This window comes from Scyliorhinus canicula, chromosome 11 (genome assembly GCF_902713615.1).
Source record: "Scyliorhinus canicula chromosome 11, sScyCan1.1, whole genome shotgun sequence".
Classification (NCBI taxonomy): Eukaryota; Metazoa; Chordata; class Chondrichthyes; order Carcharhiniformes; family Scyliorhinidae; genus Scyliorhinus; species Scyliorhinus canicula.
The window spans coordinates 10963620-10991286 of NC_052156.1; the positions used below are offsets into that span (position 1 = coordinate 10963620).

A 27667-nucleotide genomic window follows, 5' to 3' on the forward strand; every position below is an offset into this window, starting at 1 on the left:
AAGTGTACTTTGTGTTATCAACCACATACTTGAAGAATAATACAACTTGTTCTCATTCATTATTTATATTCTGAAAATGGTATTGAGTAGCATTAACCTCTCCTCGTGACAGCTACCCAGCCAGGGAGTGTCAGGAGGTATACTCTTCACCCAAAGTTGCTAACCTCTGCTTAATGAAAATAATTCAATGGTTCTAAATGAAACAATTGCTGATTGACATTATTCACCCAGTCTAAAATAGGAAAGAACCCTGCCCGCAGCAATATTAATGCTCGTTTCACACCAATGCTCAACAGCAGGATACAATTCAATTCTGAAGCACCGGAGATCACAATGCAATCCAGATTTAAATGGAAAAGTCTCATCTTTGCAGTATTTTTGTGAAATGTCATCAATGACTCTGGTCGAATTCAGCAACAATCACACTCATGGATCGGTCCCAAAATGCAGCGAACCCAGCACCCAGTCTGCAGCAGACTCACCAAGTATCTGGTAATGCCCGTATCGCAGTGAGGAAAATTATTGAGGTGACCAAGATAGGCTAACAAAACATCATATCCCAATTATTTACACTCTGATGCATTTTGTGAATTGATTTTTTTGAGTAATACAGTTTATGTTCTTTGCCAATTTATTGTTGGTGGAAAATATGCAGTTAAATCCTGTTTTGAGATTTGCATTTGATACATAACTACAGACCCAACACTTATACTTAAAATCAGAACTACCCCAGAAGATTGGCTGCAGCAGGTTCAATAGTAATCTCCACAAGGGAATTAGATAAATAATTAAAGGGGAAAAATAGAAACAGCATTGGCTACCAAAGATTTGGCAGAAACGCGATGAGCCAAATAATCTTCCTCTGCACTGTATCATTCTTCGATTCTGTAGCAAAATAAGTTGCACAATCAACTCAGGAATAGGTTCCCTTTGTCCGCTAGTGGAGGATTCCTGCTGGAGTAATTTATTTTCATTTCTTTTTCCAGTAAATATGAATGACCTCTAACCCCTAGCCCCAAGAGTCTCAAGCTTCCCCATTGCACCTCACCTTGTTGTATAAAAGTAGAAAATTGTAACTTTTTCCTGCAAATGGCTGGTTTAGCTCAGTGGGCTAGACAGCTGGTTTGTGATGCAGAACAAAGCCAGCAGCGTGGGTTCAATTCCCGTACCAGCTGAGAATTCTGAATTGTCTCTCCGCGTACCCGAACAGGCGCCGGAATGTGGCGATTCGGGGCTTTTCACAGTAACTTCATTGCAGTGTTAATGTAAGCCAACTTGTGACAATAAAGGTTATTTATTTATTGTAGTACAAAAATCAGCTCAATTAAAAACATTGTGCAAGTGTCTTTTAAATAATTGCATATTAATTAACGCACTGTATGTATAGTCGTTGAGGGATAGAAAGCCTTTTTACAAAGAAATAGACCATTTGGTCCAGCTCATCTATGCAAGTGTTATATTCCAAATAAGCTTCCTCCCAACTTATTTCATTCTAACCAGATCAACATTACCTTCTAGTCCTTTCAGCCTTGTGTGTTCATCTAGTTTCCCTTAAATTAATCCAAGCTTTTAACTCGTCTCCAAACTCCGTGGCCTCGGCCTTGGCTCCTCCCTCTGCGACTGGATCCTGAACTTTCTAACCCATAGGCCACAATCAGTAAAGATAGGCAACAACACCTCCTCCACGATCATCCTCAACACCGGTGCCCCACAAGGCTGTGTCCTTAGCCCCCTACTATACTCCCAGGGCCGGCTCAAGGCACCGGCAACTCGGGCAGTCGCCCGGGGCGCCATGTGCTAGGGGGCGCCAGACTCGGGTCCCGTGCATGCGCAGTTGGGCCGGTGCCAACCAGCGCATGCGCGGTGGCCGCCCTCCCCCAGGGGAATGGGACAGTTCAGCGCCGACGTTTCAGCGCCGCCGTTTCAGCGCTGCCGTTTCAGCGCCTGGACGTTTCAGCGTCAAAAATTTCAGCGCTGCCGTTTCAGCGCCAAAAATTTCAGCTGGCCAGCGCTCATTCATTCACAGGTCACTTTACAAGCGCAACAAGATTAACAGGGGAGCCAAAAAGCTGCAGTGCAAAGGTGGTGACACAGGTATACTTAGTTATAACACTTAGTTATTTGGCCTTTTTTTGGAGTTTTATTACTGTGTGCTAAGTGGTGTGCAGAACCCAGATACAGAAGCCTCACCCCCAAGGTCTGCTTAAATGTCATGTCTGAAGCTTTTAAAATTTGCTTATCTTTAAACATGGGGATAAAAATCCCATGCTCTTTAAACATAGGGGAGAAAAAGCTGAAACTGTCAGTCAGAGTTTTGAAAAACCCTCCGTTGAACTACATGTCATCTGGTGTAGGTTAGAAAACAATTTACCATCTGCTCATGCGGTTTCAATAATCAATTATCACTCCCCCCAAGGACTATTATTATGACTGCATCCCGCTCCTTTCATTCTTTTCGTCTCTCCTGAGGGTGTTATTTCTAATCATGGTGCACTCTGTTGGTCGGGTTAGTTTCCCGGGGTCCCCCTGGCTGGGGCTGGAGTGATTATCCTTTTCCTCTTAATATGAATGGGGACAGTACATTTTCCCTGCTGGGACGGGAGAGGTTTGGATTTGGATGGGGTGCAGGTCCAATGATATGGCCAGTATCCTGTTGTCCCTGGGATGTTCCTTCTGGAGGATGCTTATGAGGGGCAGTTCCCCAAGGTCTTGTTTTTCCTGCTGTATGATTTTTTTTTTCTGGTGCTGAAATGTCCTGTCGCTGAAAAGTCCTGGCGCTGAAACGGCAGCGCTGAAACGTACCCCCCCCCCCGCGGGTCCGCCCCCCCCCCCCCCCCCCCCCCCTCCCAGGCCCCGCCCCCCCCTCCCCAAGGGCGCCGAAGTTCAGCTTGCCCGGGGCGCCAGCAACCCTAGGGCCGGCGCTGTATACTCCTTATACACCTATGACTGTGTGGCCAAATTCCCCTCCAACTCAATTATCAAATTTGCTGATGACACCACCGTAATGGGTTGTAGTTCAAACAATGACGAGACAGAGTATAGGAATGAGATAGAGAATCTGGTGAACTGGTGCGACGACAATAATCTTTCTCTCAATGTCAACAAAACGAAGGAGATTATCATCAACTTCAGGAAGCGTAGTGGAGAACATGTCCCTGATTACATCAATGGGAACGAAGTAGAAAGGGTCGAGAGTTTCAAGTTTTTAGGTGTACAGATCACCAACAGTCTGTCTTAGTCACCCCATGCCAACACTATAGTTAAGAAAGCCCACCAACGACTCTACATTCTCAGAAGACTGAGGAAATTTGGCATGTCAGCTGCAACCCTCACCAACTTCTACAGATGCACCAGAGAAATCATTCTTTCTGGTTGTCTCATAGCTTGGTATGGAGCCTGCTCTGCCCAAGACCGCAGGAAACTACAAAAGGTTGTGAATGTAGCCCAGTCCATCACCCAAACCAGCCTCCCAACCATTGACTCCATCTACAATTCCCGCTGCCTCGGAAAGGCAGCCAGCATAATTAAGGACCCCACGCACCCCGGACGTACTCTCTTCCACCTCCTCCCGTCAGGATACAGATACCAAAGTTTGAGGTCACGAACCAACAGACTCAAGAACAGCTTCTTCCCTACTGCCATCAGACTTTTGAATGGACCTACCTCGTATTAAGTTGATCTTTTCTCTACACCTTGCTATAACTGTAACATTATATTCTGCAGTCTCTCCTTCCTTCCCTATGTACGGTATGCACTGTTTGTACAGCATGCAAGATACAATACTTTTCACTGTATACTAATACATGTGACAATAATAAATCAAATCAAAAAGCAAGTTCCACATTCTAAAAGAGGTTTTATCTGAATTCCCTACTGGATTTCAGTGACAAATTTACAGTATAATCCCTAGGTTACATCTCTGCACAAGCGGAAACATTTCTACATCTACACTATGAAATCGCGTAGCATTTTAACAACCCCCTGTTAGATCACCCATCATCTTTTTTCAAGAGAAAAGAACTGCAATCTGTTCAGTCTTTCCTAATGGTTATAACTGCTTAGTGTTTGTGTTTACATTTCAATCATTTTATTGAGGGATCCATCAGATGCAACACCAATAATAAATGGGCCCTCCTGGGGGAAAAAAAGCACTTCATATGGGTTGTACAAATGTAGGAGAAGCCAGGTTGACACTTAATGGTTTGTTGATTATATTGTCTTTTTAAAATATTTTATTCAAGGCATTTTTATACAAATAAAGACTCCCCCCCCCCCCCCCCACACACACTCCCCTATTACACCCCCCCCCCCCCCCCCCCCAATACCACTGCTTCTCACATCCCGTCTCACAACCCCTCCTTAAAGAAATCAATCTGGGTGAATCCACCCATCGACCCCCTCAAGATGAACTTGGACCTTCTCCAGCCTCAGGATTTCCTGCTTTCGGTGGCCGTGGCCCATCACCTGAGCAAAATCTGTCTCCAGGCTATCAGGGAGACAAAGGTCAAGACTTCGGCCTCTCCCACCACCCTGGATTCCCCGGTCTTCCAACACCCCGAATATCGACATCACTGGACTCAGGACTGTGGTGATATGCATCACTGTAGATACACAAAGCGGTTAATGTAAGCACACGTAGACTAGCTACACACTAGAGGGAGCACCAGAGACATGACACACAGACATTCAACCAATAAAAATGAAAATGAAATGAAAATCGCTTATTGTCACGAGTAGGCTTCAATGAAGTTACTGTGAAAAGCCCCTAGTCGCCACATTCCGGCGCCTGTTCGGAAAGGCTGTTACGGGAATCAAACCGTGCTGCTGACCTTCCTTGGTCTGCTTTCAAAGCCAGCAATTTAGCCCAGTGTGCTAAACAGCCCCGCAGTCCCAATAGGTCAGTAAGATAGGACATGACCAATGGGCATTTACAATACACACAGAGGTGACACCAACACAGGAGGGCATTACACCAACCCATATAAAAAGGACACAGCACACATGATCTCTCTTTCCACTGGAGACACTCGGAGTACAGACACTGGGTTGATTGAACATCACACCCACCACGTGGTTCGTCAGTCTGAGTAGCTATAGAAGGATTAACAGTCGAGTCGAATCCAAGTAGGAGAATTGTTAATAGTTCAATAAACGCATTGAAGCTATCTCCACATCTGAACCTTCCTTTGTCAGAGTGCACATCAAGGAAGCAGCTTATGGCTAAGTCAAGAGCATAACAAAACAAGGACCACCTCCACACTCAGCACCTCGGACATCACGTCTGCGAACCCCTCCCAGAACCCTTTCAACCTCGAACACACCCAAAACATGCGGACCACACATGCACACCTACCCTCTACCCCTCAACAAACCTACTCAGCCTTGCTATCGTCATATGTTGGGGCTGTATCACTTTCAACTGGATGAGGCCTTGCACACAACGAGGATGCATCGACCCTCAACAAGGCAACTGCCCACGTATCAGCCCCCACCTCCCCTCCCAGCTCCTCCTCCCACTTATGCTTTATGTCGCTAACCCTAAACGCCCCCCCCACCAACCCTGTCCATCAATTCCTTGTAGACTTCTGACACCTTCTCCTCTACTATCTCGTCCCTCGACAGCACCTGTCTTGCAACCCCAGAGGCGGCAGCCCAGGAAAGGACGGCACCTCTCTCCTCACAAAGTCTTGGACCTGCAGGGACCGAAAACCATTCCCCCTGGGCACCTCGTACTACTCCTCCAGGTCCTCCAACTTGGCAAATTTGCCCCAAATCGCTCAATCTCTGCCTGCCACCACCCACGAAATCTCACATCCAACCTCCCCTGCACAAACCTGTTGTTGCAGATCGATGCCTCCACCTCACCCCCACTCCAGAAAAGCCCTCTGACCCCACGGTCGTCCGCATACAGCGAGACTGTGCTCGACGCCCCCACCCTGCTCAATCCCACTCCAGTCCATCGATGCCCCAAGCGCTGTTGCCAATGGTTCTATCGCCAAAGTGAAGAGCAATGGGGAGAATGGGCACCCTTGCCGCATCCTTCGATACGCACTCAGTTCATCCGCACATTCCCAACCAGCGCCTTATAAAAAAAAACTCCTGCCTGAATCCGAACAGCCCCAACACTTCGAGCAGATGCTCCCACTCCACATTATTAAACGCCTTCTCCGCGACCATCACCACCACTACCTCCACCGTCTGCCCCTCCAAGGGCATCATGATTACATTAAGTAGCCTCCTCACGCTCGTTGTCACTGCCTCACTTTCACAAAACCCATTTGATGTTCACCTATCAACCACAGGACGCAGTCCTCGATTCGCGAGGGTTTATCCTGGTACACCCCCAAGGTACATTCCTTTCCTTGGTACATTTCCAGGTCCGCCTTACTCATTGAAGAATCTTCTCCTTGTCCAGGAAGTAATGCGACCGGATCAACATCGCCCTCAGTGGCACGCCCTCGGTGGTCTCATCAGCAGCGTGTGTGCTCGGTCGACCTCCAGGTGAGAGTCAAAGGCCCCCTCCCCATCAATTTCTCCAGAAGCTTTGCCACGTACCCCTGGCCGCCGCACCTTCTATGCCTTCAGGCATCTCGAGGTTTTGCCTTCTGGAATGATTCTCCAGATCCTCCACCTTCTCCCTCAGACTCTTTTGGCTCTCCTGCATCACTCCCATCTCAGCCACCAACGCGGCCAACTGCACCTTGTACTCCCCACTGCCTCCTCCACTTTCTGAATCATCAGGCCCTGGGACTTCAGCCTTTGCTCCACTCACTCAATCCCTGACTTAAGCGGTTCCACTATCTTGGCTAGGTCTTCCTTGGCCTCTTTCCTCTGCTACCAAAACTTATGGCTGAGGAACTCTACCAGCTGCTCCATCGACCACTGAGCAGTCAGAGCAACCCATTTGCCCTCCACCATCTTTTCATCTGGTGCACCACGAAGACTCTCGTGCTCCAGCAGCTCTTGCCTTCTTGCACCACTCCTAGTCATGCAGCCACACCAGAGTAAAACCTTCCCCTGGCATTCCTGCACCTATTGCTCTCAATACTTTGCCCGTCGGCCCTTTTGCATATACATGGCATACAAGTTGACGCCCCCCCCCCCCCCCCATTTCAACCATGACATGCTACACTCGCATTGGTACCTACCGGTTCCATATAACTGGGCATAAGGGATCACTGAGCAATTTAAGACGTTTTGCACTCTTTGCATCAGATGCCAATGACGTTTCAAAATGGCAAACACCATCTGTCTGTGCGTTTACCCAGAACAATATTTGTAACGTTGCCAGGCCTCCAAGCATCATCATCTCCAAGAGAAACTAGCTAATAGTCAATATGATCATTCATCCAATTTCTGTCTTGTTGTTTTTCAGAGACTGCCTGCACTGTGCTCTTCTACAATCACATTTATTGCACTGGAGTGATTCAGTATATATTAAGTATTACTGCGACGTTTCCAAGTTGTACAGGATCATAAAGATGAAAGCTCTCTCCAAGTCGTCTTTCTATTCTGTTGGGATTTTTATTAAATAGCTGTTATTCACTTTTTGTGAAGTGCATAACTTCCGGCAAAACGTCATCCTTATTTGCAAAAACGAAACAAAAAATAACCCAGTGGAAATGTTATTGAGGACATTTAAATGAACAGCCTGCAGGTCTTACACTCTTACACTTCTCTATCACATTGACCAATAGGTATATTTTATATGTTAAAGCAAACTTTAATTTAAACACAGAATCAATCACATGAGCAACAAAGCAACAGCTTTTCAGTTAACAGTTCAAACGGAAAAACTTTAACTTACTCCCGATACCTGCAACTATATATATTCCAATTAAGCAAACCAATATAGTTCAAAGACCACTTATAAATAAAGTTGGGGCACATTGTCTGCATGGGTCTCACCCCCACAGCACAAAGATGTACAGGGTAGGTGGATTAGCCACGCTAAATTGCCCCTTAATTGGGAAAAAAAAAGAATTGGGCACTTTAAATTTAAAAAATAAAGTTCACATTCTGATTTATTTGCTTGTCTCCACATCAAGACTTTGGAGTGAACCTTTCAGGAACCAACTCAGACACTTCTGTTCAATTTAAAATCCTACGGCAAACTGAATCTACAGATGGACCTGGTTCCACCCCTTAATTGTATCATAAGACATTCTTCGGCCTCTGCCCACGAAGATGTCCCATGATCTGTTTATCCAGGACTAGGTACCAACCCTCAAATTATCTCCACATAAGGGATCCTCCAAAATTAAAACAATGCTCCATTAGCCATCTATCTGTAAAAGAAAGTTAAAACCAACAATCAGCTCACTTTTACGATCCCTTAATCACAGTTTTAGCAGACATATTGCCTGTATGTACCTTAAACCAGGGTTTTTAAATAACTGCAATAAATATAATACATAACCATTTCCTACATCAAATCAAAATACACTACATCAGTACAGGAAATACTTCAGCACTACACCTTCCAGAGGACTAGGGGGCAGGAGAAATAAACATTACGGGCAAGAAAAGAGGAGTGCTCACAGGAAAGCCAGCTTTACGTTTCTACTTCCTACGGAAGCTAAAGAAATTTGGCATGTCTGCATCGATTCCCACAAACTTCTACAGATGTGTGATAGAGAGCATCCTATCCGGCTACATCACATCCTGGTATGGGAACTGCTCAGTTCAAGATCACAAGAAACTACAGAGTGTAACGAACTCAGCCCAGCGCATCACACAAGCTTGCCACCCCCACACTGATTCTGTATACACCTCCCGCTGCCTCAGGAAGGCAGACAGCATTATCAGAGACCCCTCCCACCCAGGCATTGCCTTCTTCCAGACCTCCCCATCAGGCAGAAGGTACAGAAGTCTGAAGACCCGCAAATACAGGCATAGGAACAACTTCTTCCCCACAGCTACAAGACCCCTCAACGACTCCCCCTCAGACTGAAAGAACACTACTCATGACGCCCTATTCTGCTCTTGCTCATGTATTTGCTTTATTTGGAGTCTTGTACCGCACTGTAACCAATCAGTTTGTCGATATACCATTTGTCAACGTTCTCTGTTGATTATTCTCTTTGTCTGCCATGTATGTACTGTGTATGTTCCGTCGGCCGCAGAAAACTACTTTTCACTGTACTTCAGTACACGTGACAATAAATCAAAATCAAATCATAAGGAGGGTAGAGTAGCATTAAAACTACTTTTGTTCAAATCTAGATTGGAAAGGAGGAAGAAAACAAAATCAAATCAGTTTGTTTCAAGGGTTTGAGGGAGAGCTGACATAAAAGGGGATTGAATCAGTCTGGATAAAGGCATGGTCTGGGACTGCCAAGTTGGAAGCACCATCTCATTGGCACAACAAAAATAATCAGAGGCAGGCTACATTGGCCAGAGGCTTTACAAAGTTTATCCAAAAACTAATTATGAAAAGGTCCAATTTTTAAATGCTTTAAACCAGGTACAATCTAATGAGTATTCAGGAAGTCTCTAATCTGTCCTATGCAGCTTAGGCTATGATTAGTCATGAACTACAGAGATAGATGTCTTAATTTCTATGCAAACAATGAATGAGGTTGTAATTAATGCACAGCTCAAATTATAGGCATTTTGTAAGAAACAGAAACCGAACTAGGCCATTTGGTCCTTCAACACACTCATCTGCACTTTCACATCTATTCAAAAATCTTTGTTTAGTCTCAACAACTGAGTATACACAGCTCTCTGGGGTAGAAAATTCCAAAGATTCACTGCCTCACAGCGCCAAGGACCGAGGTGTGATTCTGACACTCAGGTGACTGTGGAGTTTGCACATTTCCCCCCGTGTCTGCATGGGTTTCCTCCAAAGATGTGCAGGTGGGTGGATTGGCAATGCTAAATTGCCCCTAAATGTTCAAAGGTTAGGTGGGGTTATGGGAATAAGGCAGGGGATTGGGCCAAGGTAGGGTGCGCTTTTGGAGTGTTGGGTGCAGACTTGATGGTCCGAATAGCCTCCGGATTCTATGACTTTGAAGAAGTTTCTGATCTTCTCTGTCCTAAATTCTAAGATCTCGAACACCCAAGTGTTCAATTTTCCAACCAGGAAAAACATCTATCCAGCATCTACCCGATTAAGAATTTTATATGTTGAGGAATTCCGGTGACAGGGATGTGCTGAACAGTCGCACAACAGGTGGCTCGCCTCCAGAACACAATAAAATAGGCATTTTTGGACGAATTTAGCCCGAAAAGTCGGATTCATTCTACCCGTAAACAGAAAAGGAAGAGGGAAGGTGCACTATGCCAACAAGTGGGAGTTCAAGAAGCCGCAGAGAAGGTAGATCATAGATCATAGAATTTACAGTGCAGAAGGAGGCCATTCGGTCCATTGAGTCTGCACCGGCTCTTGGAAAGAGCACCCTACCCAAGGTCAACTCCTCCACCCTATCCCCATAACCCAGCAACCCCACCCAACACTAAGGGCAATTTTGGACACTAAGGGCAATTTATCATGGCCAATCCACCTAACCTGCACATCTTTGGACTGTGGGAGGAAACCGGAGCACCCGGAGTAAACCCACGCAGACACGGGGAGGATGTGCAGACTCCGCACAGACAGTGACCCAAGCCGGAATCGAACCTGGGACCCTGGAGCTGTGAAGCAATTGTGCTATCCACAATGCTACCGTGCTGCAGGTAGAAGAGGTTATTCCTGACTAAGGAATTGACTGCGATGAGGGAGGCAATCAAAGTGGAGATCCAGGTGGCGGTGGCGCTGGTCACCTTGCAGGCGGCGATGGATGGAATGGAGAAGAAGCTGGAAGCTCAGGGGAAGATGATCCAGGAGAATTAGAAAGCATCAACTGACCAGAGCCACAGGATTGTTGTTCTAGAGCCCTAAATAAAAAGGTTGGGGGCTAACCAGGGAAGCCTGAAGGGGAAAGTCGAGGATCAGGAGAACTGGTCTCGGTGCCGGCCAGAGGTAATCAAGGGCAGGGACCCATTCAAACTACGTGGCCAGGTGCTGAGCAACTTGGGTCGGAAGAGGCAGCTTCCCCAAGGCGCTGGAGATCAACAGGGCACACCGAAGCCCAAGGCCGGGGAGCAGCCAAGGGCGATAATCGCCAAACTACACTGGTTCCAGGATCGGGAAAGGATCCTACGTTAGGCTTGGCAGAGAAAAGCGAGCAGTTTGAGAAGGACATAGAATACGGGTGCACCAAGAAAATTGGGGCAGACATGGCAAAGCACGGAGCCGAGTTCAACCAAGCGAAATCGGCCCTGTACAAAAAAGGAATAAAATCTGGGATGCTATTTCCAGCCAGGCTCTGGGTAACATTCCAAAACAAAGAGCATTCTTTTATCACCCCAGATGAGTTCTGGCCCAGACAAAAAGACAAGGCAGCAATCAGGAAGATGCAGAGAGAAAGGAGAAAGAAAAGTGATGGACATGACCAATGTTTGCATGGGACAGTACTGCCTCGATTTGAGCAAGAGTACAAGCTCACAGGAAGGAAGGGGTGAGGACAGAAGAGCAAAGGAAAGAGGGAGGAGGAAACAGAGAAGACGACAACTGATTGGCATAGGGAGGAAGATCAGCCCCATGAGAGGGCCACCAAACTAGCGGAGAAAGCTAGCGCCAGGAGGTATGAAAGCTTGGGGGGTGGGGGGCATCCCCCAGCAGGGAAGGAGCGTCTGGCAGGGAGACGGACCACAGGGGCAGGTGGGGGGACATAATGAGAAGGAAGGAAAGAGCTTTAGATTGGCTTCCGCAGGTCAGGGTTAAAGGAACAAGATGGCACGGTATGCAGCCACTTTGGAAGGTCCATGGCTAGGGTACTGGGAACGTTTATTGAACAGATGGGGAAAGTGGACCCATGGCAGTTCCTGCACCCAGGAGCAAAGGAATTCTCGTTCTTCTCACCATACACAAGGTCTACACCCGTGTTGACTTCTTTGCAGTGGGGAAATATTCAGAGTGAAATACCCCGCGATTTGTCATCTCCGACCACACTGCACATTACATGGGTGTGAGGTTGGAGACGGGCCGTGCCCAACGCCCCACATGGAGGCTGGATACAAACCTCTTGGCAGATAAGGTCTTCTGCCAGAAACCATCACAGGCCAAAGAATAGACAAGAAGAATCCAAAAATCCCGAAGACAACACTGCAAAGAAGCATGGGGGTCTGATCCTCCCGAACTTGCAATACCACACTGGGCGGTCACAGTGAGGGGATGGGTAAGGCAACCCAACATTGAATGGGTGAGGATGGAGGAGTCCTCATGCACGGGAAAGACCCTCCGAGCCCTCACCACAACAGCGCTCCGATCCCCGCCGGCAAAACACACATCCAGCCCAGTCGTAGTAGCAACACGAAGAACCTGGAAGCAGATGAGCAACACTTTGGTTTAACCGAGTTGTCCAACGTGGCCACCACCTGCGGCAGCCACAGGTTCCGACCAGCCTTTCTAGATGCCACCTTTTAAGAGGTGGAGGCGGTGGGTCGGGGCGCTAGCAATCAAGGATCAACTTGCGACCTTAGAAGAGTTGACGGAGAGACTGGAACTACCGAATGGACAGAAACTCCGACAGTTACAAGTCAAGAATGCTCTCCGCAAGGAGACGACAAGGTCCCTAGAGCTCCGAGAGACAGAATGTTGGAGGAGCTACTGGACAAGGACAGTATGGAAAAAGGGAACCGCGGGGACATATACAGATAATGTTTTGACAGAAAAAGGCAGAAATGGGAGGAAGAATTAGAGACGGAAGTAAGGTGAGAACTGTGGAGCGAAACACTAAGTAGGGCCAACTCCACCTCCTCCTGCGTAAGACTAAGTCTCATGCAGTTTAAAGTGGTGCTCAGAGCATACTCGACAAGAACCCAAATGAGCAGTTTCTTCCTGGAGGTGGAGGACAAGTGTGAACGGTGCCAGGGAGGCCCGGTCAACCACACCAGTCCCTCCTTACAGGGCAATCCTCTTAGAACAGAAATACGTCCAGACAGAATATAATCAAGGCAGCAATACATAAATGATTTTTAAAATTTAATAAATATCCAGCCATATTATTGTAATTTTGTCTTAGTGTAATGTCAAGCTAGCATTGAATGCATTCGCCCGTACTGCAGTGCGTTTAAGGATAGATGGAACATTTGTTCTTCAGGACCAAACGAGGTAAAGAAATAGCTATGTCAAAGAATATTTAATTACAAGATTTAACAATAACTGGCTAAAAATAAAAGATCAATGGCTAGACTGGAGAGTGAACTATTAACTAAATTCTACTTTACTGAAAAGCGTATTTTAAACAATGCATTGTTTTATAAGTACAGCAGTTTTTAGTTATAACATTCTGGTGAAATTGACTCGACATTTCTAATAAAAGAGATTCTTTTGTACAGGAACATTGGGGGGAAACCCCCCCCCCAGTATTTGAACAGAAACACCTGACCATTCCAGAATTTAAATTTCTTACCGTTCAATTACATAGAAATTGTCTCCATCATCATCTTGGTCAATGACGTGTTCTGTCGGTTCAACTTTCCTCTCAAACATTGCATCAAGGATTTGATATAGTTGTTCCTGTTAAAAATAACGGGATGTCATCAGTTGATACCATTTGCCTCCTCTCTTTCCTGAAATATACACAGAACAATACTTTTCACTGTACCTTTCTGCACGTAACAATAAATCTAATTGTCCCCATCATCTGCAAGTGAAAATAAACCCTCACGAATACAGTTTTAGATTCCATTATAAAAATGGTAGTCTTTGGCAAGTTGAAAAAAAATCATGTATTTTCATGGAATATTCAACTGTTTCAGCGACAAGGATCAGAGAGTTTTTCTGGAAAGTTCTCCAGCTAAACATATTTCCAAATTAAGTTTTTACTTAATTTATTCTTCCATGGGATGCAAGTATTGCGGACTAGGCCAGCATTCAATGAAGAGTGCGGGAGGGCATGCCAGCAGTAACATCAGGCATATCTCAAAATGAGGTGACAAGATGGTAAAGCTGCAACAGAGGACTGGAATTCCTACAGTTCAGGAGGTCATTTGGCCCATCGAATCTTCACCAACCCTCCAAAACAGCACCCTATATGGGCCAATGTCCCTGGCCTATCCCCGTAACTCCGTCTAACCGTTGGACATTAAGGGGCAATTTTATCATGGCCAATCCACCTAACCTGTACATCTTTGGGCTGTGGGAGCAAACCGGAGCTCCCGGAGGAAACTCACGCAGACTAGGAAGAACATGCAAATTCCACACAGATAGTCAGCCAAGGTCGGAATCGAATCCGGGTCCCTGGTGCTGTGAGGCAGCAGTGTGAACCACTGTGCCACCATTCCCACTACTTGGGTGCCAAACAGCATAAACAGCAAGTAATAGACAGAGCCAAATGATCCCACAGACAACGGATCAGATCTGAGCTCTGCAGTATTGCCACATCCAGCCGTGAATGGTGGTGGACAATTCAATAACTCAGTGGAGGAGGAGGCTCCACAAATATTCCCATCCTCGATGATGCAGGAGCCCAGCACATATGTGCAAAACATAACGCTGAAGTATTTGAAACATTTTTCAGCCAGAAGTGCTGAATGGAGGATTAATTTTGGCCTCCACCAGATATCCTCCAGCATCACAGATGCCAGCCTTCAGAAAATTCTATTCACTCCTTATGATATTAAGAAAAGGTTCAACACATTGAATATTGCAAAGGTTATGGGCCCTAACAATATTCCAGCAATAATAACCATAATCTTTATTATTGTCACAAGTAGGCTTACTGAAATGAAGTTACTGTGAAAACCCATTAGTACTGAAGATTTGTGTTCCAGAACTTGCCTCGCCGCTTGCCGCTGCTTCAGTACAGCTACAACACTGGCGTCTACCCGGCAATGTAGAAAATTGCCCAGGCGTGTCCTGTACACAAGAAAGAGGACTAATCGAACCCAGCCAATTACCGCCCTATCAGTCTACTCTCCATCATCAGCAAAGTGATGGAAGGAGTCATCAACAGTGCTATCAAGCGGCACTTACTCAGCAATGACCTGCTCATAAAAGCTCAGTTGGGTTCTGTCAGGGTCACTCAGCAATGACCTCATTACAGCCTCAGTTCAATCATGGACAAAAAAGCTGAACACCAGATGTTAGGAGTGTGGGGCTGTTCTTGACGTTGAGTTAGCATTTGACCGAGTATGGCATCAAGGAGCCCGAGAAAAAACTGGAATCAGTGGGAAAACCCTCCGCTGGTTGAAGTCATACCTGGCACAAAGGAAGATGGTTGTGGTGATTGGAGGTCAATCATCTCAGCACCAGGACATCAGTGCAGGAGTGCCTCAGGGTAGTGCCCAGGCTCAACCATCTTCACCTGCTTCATCAATGACCTTCCTCCCATCATAAGGTTAGAAGTCGGGATGTTTGCACAATCATCAGCAGCCATCCCCACTTTAGAGCTTGTGATGGTTGGAAGGTTATTTATGAAGCAGCTGTGGATAAGTTGGCCTAGGACACATCTGCAAGGGACTCACGCAGCGATGTTCTGGGACTGAGATGATTGACCTCCAACAATCAGAGCCATCTTCCTGAGTGACCTTGGTGGTACCCAAAATGAGGGTCAGTGACCCACGACACCATCACCTCTCCCCAGAATGGAGGCCCAAATATGAGACAAATTTGTGCACAGATACACAGATTTAGAATTGTCACAAACTTCAAAAATGCAATCAGCAAAAATCTTCATGCACATTAATATATCAAATAAAAGAAAAATACTGCAGATGCTGAAAACCAGAAATTAAAACAGAAAATACGATATAAACTTAGGTCTGGCTGGATCTGTGGAGGGAAACAGAGTAAACGTTTTGGATCTAAATAATTCTACAGAACTGACGAAAGGGAGAAGCGTACAGATTTGCCATGGACATAAGTTAAAGGGGAGTGTTAATGATGCCATTAAGAGATGAAGAGTGCTAATGGCAGCAAAAGGGGAGATAGCAAAATGTGTTAATGGGACCAACTGAACAACAGAGAAACGGTGGCCATGTGATGTTGTGTTGGGACAGGCCAGGGAGTTGAAAAACTGACAAGTATGTGTGTGGGTGCATGCGAAGATGCAGGAGGAGGTTCACTGTCTCAAGTTGTTGAACTCATTGTTGAGCCCAGAAGACTGACATGCCTAATCAGAAGATGAGGTATGTTCTTCCAGTTTAGGCTGGCAATGACTAGAGCATTGCAGCAAGCTTAGGATGGACATGTGGGCTTTCAGTTTGTTGCCCGCTGTCCTGCCCCAAATAACCCCACCCCTCCCCCAGACACTGCTCCAAACAATCCCATCACTACCCCAGACACTGCTCCAAACAATCCCACCACTCCCCCAGACACTGCTCTAAACAATCCCACCACTCCCCCAGACACTGCTCCAAACAACCCCACCTCTCCCCCAGACACTGGCCACCAGTCCTTCACTTTCCAGTTGCTCCCATTAACACATTCTGCCTTCTCATCATTTGCCACCATTAATACTCTTCATCCCTTAAAGGCACCATTAACACTTCTCTTTGTTTTATGTCCATGACAAATCTGTCCATATCCCCTTTGTCCCGACCTATCCCTGGTCTTGTACACTACTCACATCTGACTATATAATTCTGTACGTTTCTCTCTTTCTTCAGTTCTGTAGAAGGAGAATTTAGATACAAACGGTTAACTCTATTTTTCTACACAGATGCTGCCAGACCTGCTGAGTTTGTCCAACATTTTCTGATTCAGATTTCACCATCTACCATGGTGGGATTTAAATCCAGGTCCCCAGGGCATTACTCTGGGTCTCTGGATTATTAGTCCAGTGACACTACCACTGCCCGAGGAGCAGGTGGAAAGTACCAAAAATACTACCAAGGGCTAACACTCCGGATTAATGAAAACTGTTAATCTGAATTTCCAGTTAAAAAAAAAGATGATTAAGAACCAAAATAATTTGGGGGGAAAAGATGACCAAACTGTTTTGTTTCAATGTAATTTCATAAAACATCACAACTTTATAGTCGACAAAACATGTTTGCATTTACAAAGCAAGCCTTTCAGCATCTTCATTCATGCTTTTACATCACAACGTTAATCTCGCTGGAGATTTTTTCCACCCAGAACTTGGAAGGGAGTTATCAGCCACATCTACGCATTATGAGCGTAAGCAAATGCAGAATTTCCCAACGCTTAAGTTCCCGTAACTTTGCATAAAAGCATTTGAGATTCTCTCCCCACTCCACACCCCGGGGAAATACGGTGAAAATTGAATTCTCAAAGCTTATTTCAGGGGAGACATTTCTGTGTAACTACTCCTTTTCTAGAACATAAAGCTGCCAAATAAAATTAAGAAAAGAAATTGGTGTACATAGCCAACGGCCAAAAGAAATCTTCTCCTGACTGCCCACCAACGTAAAACAGAAGGGGGGTAGAGAATTGCCTGACCCGAAGGGTAATTTATTTATGTACGAGTTTTGTGCATCACTAAGGATTGTCAAATTTATAAACGGCCTGTAAAGCAGATGTGAATGTTCATTTCTCAACTGGGATCTATTCTACACTGGAAAAACTGACAAACAAGTAGCAGTCTTTGCATTTTGGAATGAAATCGAAGATGACAGTTTCTGTAGACAAATGTTTTCTGCCTGTGGTTAATGTCAAGTCACATCAGCACTCAAGATAAAGTCTGCTGAGTTTCCACGGTGTTCGAACATAATTACTCAAATCATCATAAATGTTAATAGGCCAAAGAACCAACCGGAAACTTGGTGCCATTTGTACTTTTCAGCAAAGCCATCAACAGAGGAGAAAAATAAAGCACACGGCACTAGCAGTTCAATTAAACAAAGAGAAAGACAGTGCTGGGCAGGTACTCCCTTCCACAATGGGCTAAACATTCCACTTGATTAATTATGCTGGGATAGTTCAGTGCTTTCATGTACAAAAGCAGCATTTAGTGGTGGAATATATAACACAACACTGAGATTTTCTCAGAGAATCTTTTTGAGCAACCTGTCCAACAAATGATCAATCAATGCCAAATTATAACCTTTTTCAGCATATTAATGTAATGCACAATGAATTGAACTTGCGTGGTTTTTGCACAACATAGACTGCTCTGTCTGCTAGAGACTGAATCATGGAAAAAGCTGCAAAAAAAAAGGAAAAGGAAGTAACAATTGTACAGAAAAGTACAGAAGTAGTTAGCGTGAGCAAAATTACTCCTGCAATTCATTTCATGGAGCTTCAGTAATTAATTATATCACCTCGATTAGAACGATAGCCCGAATGAAATACATGACAGAACTGATGAAAATTACTTCACGCCTAAGGGGCCTCACGGTAGCATGGTGGTTAGCATCAATGCTTCACAGCTCCAGGGTCCCAGGTTCGATTCTCGGCTGGGTCACTGTCTGTGTGGAGTCTGCACGTCCTCCCCGTGTGTGCGTGGGTTTCCTCCGGGTGCTCCGGTTTCCTCCCACAGTCCAAAGATGTGCGGGTTAGGTGGATTGGCCATGCTAAATTGCCCGTAGTGTAAGGTTAATGGGGGGATTGTTGGGTTACGGGTATACGGGTTACGTGGGTTTAAGTAGTGTGATCATTGCTCGGCACAACATCGAGGGCCGAAGGGCCTGTTCTGTGCTGTACTGTTCTATGTTCTATGTTCTAACTGCAATAGTTAAAACTTGGTTACAGATGGTAGCAGTTGTTTCTACCCAAAGATTGTGACGTTCAGACCCACTGCAATACTTCAGCACATAATCTAAGGCGGCTCTTAGATGCAGCGTTGAGGGGGCACTGTGTTATTGAAGGGAGACTATTCTGATTGCGGTAAACGATAAAGAGAAGACTCCTTTGTTGTCTTTACGAGGAAGATCATTGCAAGCATTCGCCTCAGCTATTTTCTCAAAGGTTGAGAAATTCCTTCCCAGAGTCAGTGTGGTTTTGTGGTCCGTACTGCATAGCAAATTCAGGAAAAGTGCAAGGAACAGCACCAGCCACTGTACAAGGCCTTTTTCAACCTCATGAAAGCCAACTGTGTCAACCACAAAGGTTTATGGAGAATCCTCCTCAAAGTTAGCTGCCCTCAGAAATTTTCATCATTCTCCACCTACTTCACGATGACAAGAAAGCTGTGATCCTCATCAATGGAACAAAAACAAACCCAATCTCAGTGAAGACTAGGGTCAAGCAAGACTGTGCCAATGCATCAACTCACCCAAAATAATCCTCTTCATTCATAGTAACTGCAAATCTTATTATACTCATATGCACAGCCACACAATGTCAGTTTTACAGCACAGAAAGAGGACCTTCATTGTATGTAGAAGTTGAGAGCGTGGTCAGGATCTCTGTTAATTCCCGTTAATATCCTTCAGCATACCACCACCATCCCATCACAGTCGGTCACGGGGTATGCATTCTTAACTGACTCAGGCCATTTCAGAGTTGTGGTAGAAGAAAAGATGTATGTAGATTTGGGAAGTAAAAGTATATTTAAGTATGTCAAAGAGGAAAATGCAAGTAAATTAGGATGTTAATTTGGAAGGGGTGGGTGTCTCTTGTGCCGCCCCCCACCCCCCCCCCCCCTCCCCCGGAGTGGGGTAATGACCACTGCTTTGGGGGGAAATAATGGTTTTCAAAGAAAAGAGTGACAGAGTATTAGAGAGAGAGAGAGAAATCATTTAAAATGTCAGCAAGCAAAAAGGCCAACATTGGTTGTTGGATGGTGAACAGTTTAGTGGGAATGGAATCAACAGACCAAATGTTATGTCTCAGATGAGTTGAGGTGGCATATGGAGGGAGTGGTGGGGGGGTGGGGGGAGAAACTAGAGAAAGGCGCACTTTAAGTGAGAAGAACCTTGGAGGAGGTTTAGAGGGCGAGGGAAAGGGGTTTTGTGACAAAAGCAGCTGAATGAATGGTCTTCAGCTTGCTGTCCAAGGATATCAGGACCTCTTATTTGTATCCTCTTATTTGTTCATGATACAAGGATGGAAAAAGCAGGGAAGGATGATTTGAAGGAGATGGTTGACAGAAAAACAAACATTGGGAATTATCTTTGCCTTCCAGGATGGTACAGGAGTAGTGAGTAGTATTGACAGAGGACAGACAGCAAGGACTAAAAGTGTTTATTATGGTCCATATTATGGTTGAACTAGTTACGCACAAGATAACTTAAGTCTGTGTCCCTCAGACTTGAGAACATGATGATTGGGGGCATACCCGAGTGAATGACCAATGAAGGAGCGAACAAGGGTCTTATTCGGGTAGAAAAAGGCTTCAAAGGTGGAAATGAGGGAGTGATTGGGCAGACACTGAGCTGCATTGTAGTTTAAGGTGATGAATGGATGATTAAAGACCAATTGAGTGCATAGTTAATCTCTCTTCCACTTCCTCACCCACCTCCAAATTACTTTTTTCTCTAATATGCCCTACCTTTGCTTTAACATGTTACTCTTGCAAAATAATTCAAGATTTTTCATGATGACTGTCCAACACACATAGAATCCGTACAGGACATAAGGAGGCCATTCGGCCCATCAAGTGCACCGGCCCTTCGAAAGACAACCCTACCTAGGCCCAATAGGCCCAATATATGAGGCTGTTTAGCACAGGGCTAAATCGCTGGCTTTGAAAGCAGACCAAGCAGGCCAGCAGCACGGTTCGATTCCTGTAACAGCCTCCCCGAACAGGCGCCGGAATGTGGCGACTAGGGGCTTTTCGCAGTAACTTCATTTGAAGCCTACACGTGACAATAAGTGTTTTTTTCATTTTCATTTTCAATTTCCCACTTTAAGGGACAATTTAGCATGGCCGATCCACCTCAACTGCACATCTTTGGACTGTGGGAGGAAACCACCATGGGAGAAAGTACAAACTCCACACAGTCACCCAAGATCGGAATCGAACCCGGATCCCTATTGTTGTGAGGCAGCAGTGCTAACCACTGTGCCACCAATAGTTGCCACCCACAGGTTATTTGTCCACATTTGGGAAAGCACCTTCAGTTTCGCTGTTCGAGTTTGGGATTTTAAACAGCAGCCTTTCAGCAATAACTGCCGCGGGAGAGCCCGATTTCTCTTTTGCTTTTTCCATTAAATTTCTGCATCATCCATATTTTCTATTCTTTTGATTTTCTTTTCCACCTTTAGCCCTGAAGTTGTCATATGCATCCAACGACAATTAATCTCTCTACTCGGCTTGGCTCTTCTCATCTGATGATTTTGTTTTCACTTTATAGGGGAGAGTTGTGTTTTCTCTTGCTGAAATTTGTTTACTGAATTGCCTCAATATTTACCAGTCCCTTGCTTTCAATTTTCATATCACACCTGATATCTTAGGTTACTGAGTCATGGATGTTTCCATACAGTTGCATAACCTACTTCCCTCACTTGACTTTGTACAACAAGATATATATAAAAAACTCAGGAAACCTGTGAAGGTAAATCAAATCAGCAATTTACTTTCTGCCAAAAGAAAAGGCCGCAAACAGCACAAAGGCCCCAACCAGAACTACTGATTATGCAGGTCCCTGGTCCCTATCTGGGCTGGTTTTTAGGAGTTCATTTCTACGAGCCCCAGCTGATGAGCCTCCACCCATTAGCAGGTGAGCATGATTGCACGGGCCCCACTGAGAGATCAATTGGGTCGTCTTTGTGGTCTCATGAGGGTCTTTCACCCCCTCCACCTCAAGTTAGAATCCAGCAACAGTGCTAACCACTGTGCTACCGTGCTGCCCACGGTACATGGGACAGTGGGTGGTGAATCTGCGGAACTCTTTGCCACAGAAGACTGCAGAGGCCAAATCACGGGTTGTCTTTAAGACAGAGTTGATATCCGACGGAGTGTGGGTCGTGTAGGCCCATATTACTTCTGAACGTCGACGTAAAAGTATTCGCGAAGGTACTGGCGGGTAGGCTGGAGGAGTGCCTCCCAAAGGTGATAGGTGAGGATCAGACGGGGTTCGTGAGAGGGAGGCAGCTTTTTATGAACATTAGGAAGGTTTTGAACGTCGTTATGGCACCGGCGGAAGGGAAGGAAACAGGTGTTTGTGGCATTGGATGCTGAGAAGACGTTTGACCAGGTAGAATGGGGGTACTTGATGGCAGTTCTGGAGCGGTTTGGGATTGGACCAAGATTTGTGAACTGGGTAAAGCTATTATATAAGGAGCCGAAAGCCAGTGTCCGCACAAACAACATTAGCTCGAGATACTTTTCTCTCCACCGTGGGGCAAGGCAGGGATGTCCCCCTGCTGTTTGCACTTGCGACTGAGCCGTTGGCCATCCCATTAAGAAGTTTGGGAGCATGGAAAGGAATAGTGAGGGGGGAATAGAGCATAGGGTGTCCTTATATGCAGACAACTTGCTGCTATATCTGTCGGAACAGAGTGTGTCGATAGAGGGAATATTGGAGCTACTGCGAGTATTTGGGTCTTTCTCGGGGTACAAGCTGAACCTGGACAAGAGTGAGTATTTTGTGGTGTCTCGGCCGGGGGTAGGGGGTGCCATTCCGTAGGGCAGGGACTCACTTTAGATATCTGGGGGTGCAGCTTGCCCGGGAGTGGGTGAGGCTTCGCAGGTACAATATCACTAGCTTGGTGGGGAGAGTGAAAGCCGATCTAGCAAGGTGGGATGGTCTCCCTCTGTCACTGGTGGGTCGGGTGCAGGCGGTTAAAATGAATATGTTGCCGCGATTTCGGTTTATTTTTCAATGCCTACCAATTTTCCTGCCAAAGGCTTTTTTCCAGGGAGATTGAGGGAAGGATTACCTTGTTCATATGGGGAGGGAAGGTGGCCAAAGTGAGAAAGGTGCTGCTACAGAGGGGAAGGCAGGCAGGGGCTTTGGGTCCCCCCGAACCTGATGTACTACTACTGGACGGCGAATGTGGAGAAGGTGCGGAGCTGGGTCAGAGGGGTTGATTCCCAGTGGGTCAGAATGGAGGAGAGTTTGTGCAGGGGGTCGGACTGAAAGCACTAGCAACAGCGCCGCTCCCGATAGCTCCGGGGAAATACTCGGGGAGTATGGTAATAATAGCTTCATTGAAAATTTGGAGGCAGTTTCGCCAACACTTCGGGTTGGGGCAGGGTCAAGGGAAATGCCGATTCGGCGGAATCACAGATTTCAGCCAGGGAGGTGGGATGGAAGTTTTCGGAAATGGGAAGAGAAGGTGATTAAGACGCTAAAAGATTTGTTTCTCAGGGGTCTGTTTGCAGGATTGAGGGAGCTGGAAGCGAAGTATGGCCTGGAGCAGGGAGAAATGTTTAGATACATGCAGGCTCGAGATTTTGCCAGGAAGGAGATACAGAGCTTCCCGGAGGAACCGGCCTCAACATTGCTGGAGGAGGTGCTGACGACAAGGGGACTGGAGCAGGGGGTAGTGTCAGCGGTGGACGGAGCTATTTTTGAAGAGGATAAGGCACCACTGGAAGGGATCAAAGCAAAATGGGAGGAAGAGTTGAGAGAGGATATGGAGGAGGGGGTCTGGTGTGATGTGCGCTGGAGAGTAAATGCCTCCACCTCATGTGCGAGGTTGGGGCTGACACAGCTGAAGGTGGTATACCGAGCACATCTCACGAGGGCGAGGATGAGCCGATTCCGTGAAGGAGTAGAAGGTGTGTGTGAACGCTGCAGGGGGGCCCCCGCTAAACACGTTCATATGTTTCGGTCCTGTCCAAAGTTAGAGGAGTACTGGAAGGAGGTTTTTAGGGTAATTGCCAAGGCCCAGGAATAACCTTAGCTCTATTGTACACTCGGGTGTCAGGGATTGCTTGATTGAGCGGACTTTCTCCTCTATCGGGTGCAACTCATCTTTGTCAACCCGATATCCTAGGTATATAACATCTTTCACCTGAGAGACGCACTTGCTTCTCTTCAGGCTGACACCTACTTTCTGAAAATAGATGAAGAACTTCTTCTTGATTGCCCAGGTGTTCTTTCTCGCTGGCTCCTGTAAGGAGTACATCATCCAGATAGACAGTCACCCCAGGGAGCCCTTGAAGAATACCTTCCATTATCTGCTGGAAGTTTACACATTCGGACCACACCTCGAATGGTAGCTTGGTGCACTCTTCTAATCTTTTGTGGATGTAAATGGTAATGCATTTTTTGGATGCCGTGTCTAACTGCAATTGAAGATACATGAGACTCATGTCCAGCTTCGTGAATGAGTGGTCCCCATCCATGAGTGGCATAGGGTACCTATCCAAGCAGGAGGCCTTGTTGACTGTCATTTTACAGTCACCACATAAGTAGACAGACTTTTCTGGGTTCATCACTGTCCACTCTGTGAACTGGACAGGGTGTATAATACCCACGTTCACCAGCCAGCTCTGCTCGTCGCCCACCTTCAAGAGGAAGTCGTCTGGGACTGGACGGGCCACAAAATATTTGGGTTGGGTTTCCTGATCAACGTCAAGTTTAGCTGTGGTCACCTTTATCTTCCCCAGCACTTCCTGGAAGATTTCCGTGTATTTTCCTAGGACCTCATACTTGTGTCCATTTGGAAGATTTGTAGGCCCCACTTTTGCAGCTTTACTCAGCGGAAAGGGTTGACGGCAAACACGGTGTATGTCAACAGTTTCCGTTGGGTCGCTATGTTATTAGTGTCACACACTAGGTAATGTCTCAACATCTCGGAGGGATGGGTCTTAGTCACAATGCTCAGCTAACTTGCGAAGATGCCTCAGAAATTCCGTGACTGATTTCCTCGGGGTTCACCTCGCTGTGTTGAACTGGTATCTCCGCGAGATCACTGACGGTTTAGAGTTGTAATGATTTTCGACAATTTCTTCGAGTTCGCTGAAAGTTTGAGTCTGGGGTTGCTCGGTGGCTGAGGACTTTGTTCATGTTGAAAGTTGGGGCTCCGCAGGCAATCAGGAGTATTATCTTTTGCCGGTAATCTCCCGTACCAGCCTCCCCGGACAGGCGCCGGAATGTGGCGACTAGGGGGTTTTCACAGTAACTTCATTGAAGCCTACTCGTGACAATAAGCGATTTTCATTTCATTTGCTTCAAAGAAATACCGCACCCATTTGGTATACCAAGCCCAATCTTCTATGCCTGCATCAAAGGAATATAGTCTTCTGAAAAGCAACATTTTAAAAATCATGCCAACCTCACTCTCGTGCTGGGGAAATCAGGTGCAGTCAGGACCTCCAGAATCGCAGCCACAGTTTTCCTCGTCACCAATATAAAAGCTCACGAGACCCAAGAAGGTAAATCAAAATGTTCATTTATATTCTGCCGAAAGAAAAGGCCGCAATGCGGCATCAGCACAAAGGTCCCAACCAGGGTTATCCATCGCTTCAGTCCTTACCCGGGCCGGTTTTTATAAGGTGATTTCTAAGAGCTCTGGCTGATGCACGTTAACCCATTAGTTGGGGATCCCGCATTCCATGAGCCCCACGTGGAAATCAATCGGGTCGCTGTGTGTATCTCCTGAGTGTCATTATATCACTGCTCATTGAAACAGAGTGGTCGAACCTCCCTCCACTTTTATCTACTTACATTACATAGTATCCAAGGATTATTGAAGTTACCCATAATCATTGTCTTTTATTTCACGCTTCTTGAATATCTATATTTCACTGTCTATTTCCTCTTTCCTCTTTTTTTGGATCCATAGCAGCTTTCTTCTCCTTATTTTGCTGTAACCAAATAGATCCCAGATTTGCATCATCTCTATAACGAGTTCACTTGTTTGTGTTGTAATGATACCTTTGATGATGCCACCCATCAACAAAGAACAAAGAAAAGTTCAGCACAAGAACAGGCCCTTCGGCCCTCCAAGCCTGCGCCAACCATGCTGCCCGTCTAAACTAAAATCTTCTGCACTTCCGGGTTCCGTATCCCTCTATTCCTATCCTATTCATGTATTTGTCAAGATGCCCCTTAAATGTCACTATCGTCCCTGCTTCCACCAACTCCTCCAGCAGCGAGTTCCAGGCACCCACTTCCCTCTGCGTAAAAAACTTGCCTCGCACATCTCCTCTAAACCTTGCCCCTCACAACTTAAACCTATGCCCCCTAGTAATTGACCCCTCTACCTTGGGAAAAGCCTCTGACTATCCACATTGTCTATGCCCTTCATAATTTTGAAGACGTCCATCAGGTCGCCCCTCAACCTCTGTTGTTCCAGTGAGAACAAACCGAGTTTATTCAACCTCTCCTCATAGCTAATGCCCTCCATACCAGGCAACATCCTGGTAAATCTCTTCTGCACCTTCTTCAAAGCCTCCACATCCTTCTGGTAGTGCGGCGACCAGAAGTGAACACTATACTCCAAGCATGGCCAAACTAAGGTTCTATACATCTGCAACATGACTTGCCAATTTTTATACTCAATGCCCCAGCCAATGAAGGCAAGCAGGCCATATGTCTTCTTGAATACGTTCTCGACCCGTGTTGCCCCTTTCAGTGACCTGTGGACCTGTACACCAAGATCTCTGACTGTCAATAGTCTTGAGGGTTCTAGCATTCACTGTATATTCCCTACCTGTATTAGACCTTCCAAACTGCATCACCTCATATTTGTCCGAATTAAACTCCATCTGCCATCTCGCCACCCAAGTCTCCAAACAAACTAAATCCTGCTGTATCCTCTGACAGTTCTCATTGCTATCTGCAATTCCACCAACCTTGTGTCGTCCGCAAACTTACTAATCAGACCAGTTACATTTTCCTCCAAATCATTTATATATACTATTAACAGCAAATGTCCCAGTACTGATCCCTGCCAAACACCACTAGTCACAGCCATCCAATCAGAAAAGCACCCTTCCATTGCTACTCTCTGCCTTCTATGACCTAGCCAGTTCTGTATCCATCTTGCCAGCTCACCTCTGCTCCCGTGTGACTTCATCTTTTGTACTAGTCTGCCATGAGGGACCTTGTCAAAGGCCTTACTGAAGTCCATACAGACAACATCCACTGCCCTACCTGCATCAATCATCTTTGTGACCTCCTCAAAAAACTCTATCAAGTTAGTGAGACACGACCTCCCCTCCACAAAACCATGCTGCCTCTCGCTAATACGACTCCTTGCTTCCAAATGGGAGTAGATCCTTTCTCAAAGAATTCTCTGCAGTAATTTCCCTACCACTGACCGGCCTGTAATTCCCTGGATTATCCTTGCTACCCTTCTCAAACAAAGGAACAACATTGGCTATTCTCCAGTCCTCCGGGACATCACTGAAGACAGTGAGGATCCAAAGATTTATGTCAAGGCCTCAGCAATTTCCTCTCTTGCCTCCTTCAGTATTCTGCGGTAGATCCCATCAGGCCCTGGGGACTTACCCACCGTAACATTTTTCAAGACGCCCAACACCTCGTCTTTTTGGATCTCAATGTGACCCAGGCTATCTACACACCCTTAGCCAGACTCAACATCCACCAATTCCTTCTCTTTGGTGAATACTGATGCAAAGTATTCATTTAGTACCTCGCCCATTTCCTCTGGCTCCACACATAGATACCCTACCCTGCCCTTCAGTGGGCGAACCCTTTCCCTGGCTACCCTCTTGCTTTTTATGTACGTGTAAAAAGCCTTGGGATTTTCCTTAACCCTATTTGCCAATTACTTTTCGTGACCCCTTTTAGCTCTCCTGATTCCTTGCTTAAGTTCCTTCCACACAGGCTTTGTCTGTTTCCAGCCTTC

The 27667-nt window shown here is 46.0% G+C and overlaps 1 protein-coding gene across 1 annotated transcript in view; it reads right to left on the reverse strand.

Moving 5' to 3' along the window:
• prkar2aa (protein kinase, cAMP-dependent, regulatory, type II, alpha A) overlaps positions 1 to 27667 on the reverse strand; it is a 425687-nt gene that overhangs the window by 43729 nt on the left and 354291 nt on the right. The window contains exon 11 of the mRNA XM_038812258.1: positions 13461 to 13567. Coding sequence (XP_038668186.1) covers positions 13461 to 13567 — 107 coding nt within the window. The remainder of the gene's footprint in view (positions 1 to 13460; positions 13568 to 27667) is intronic.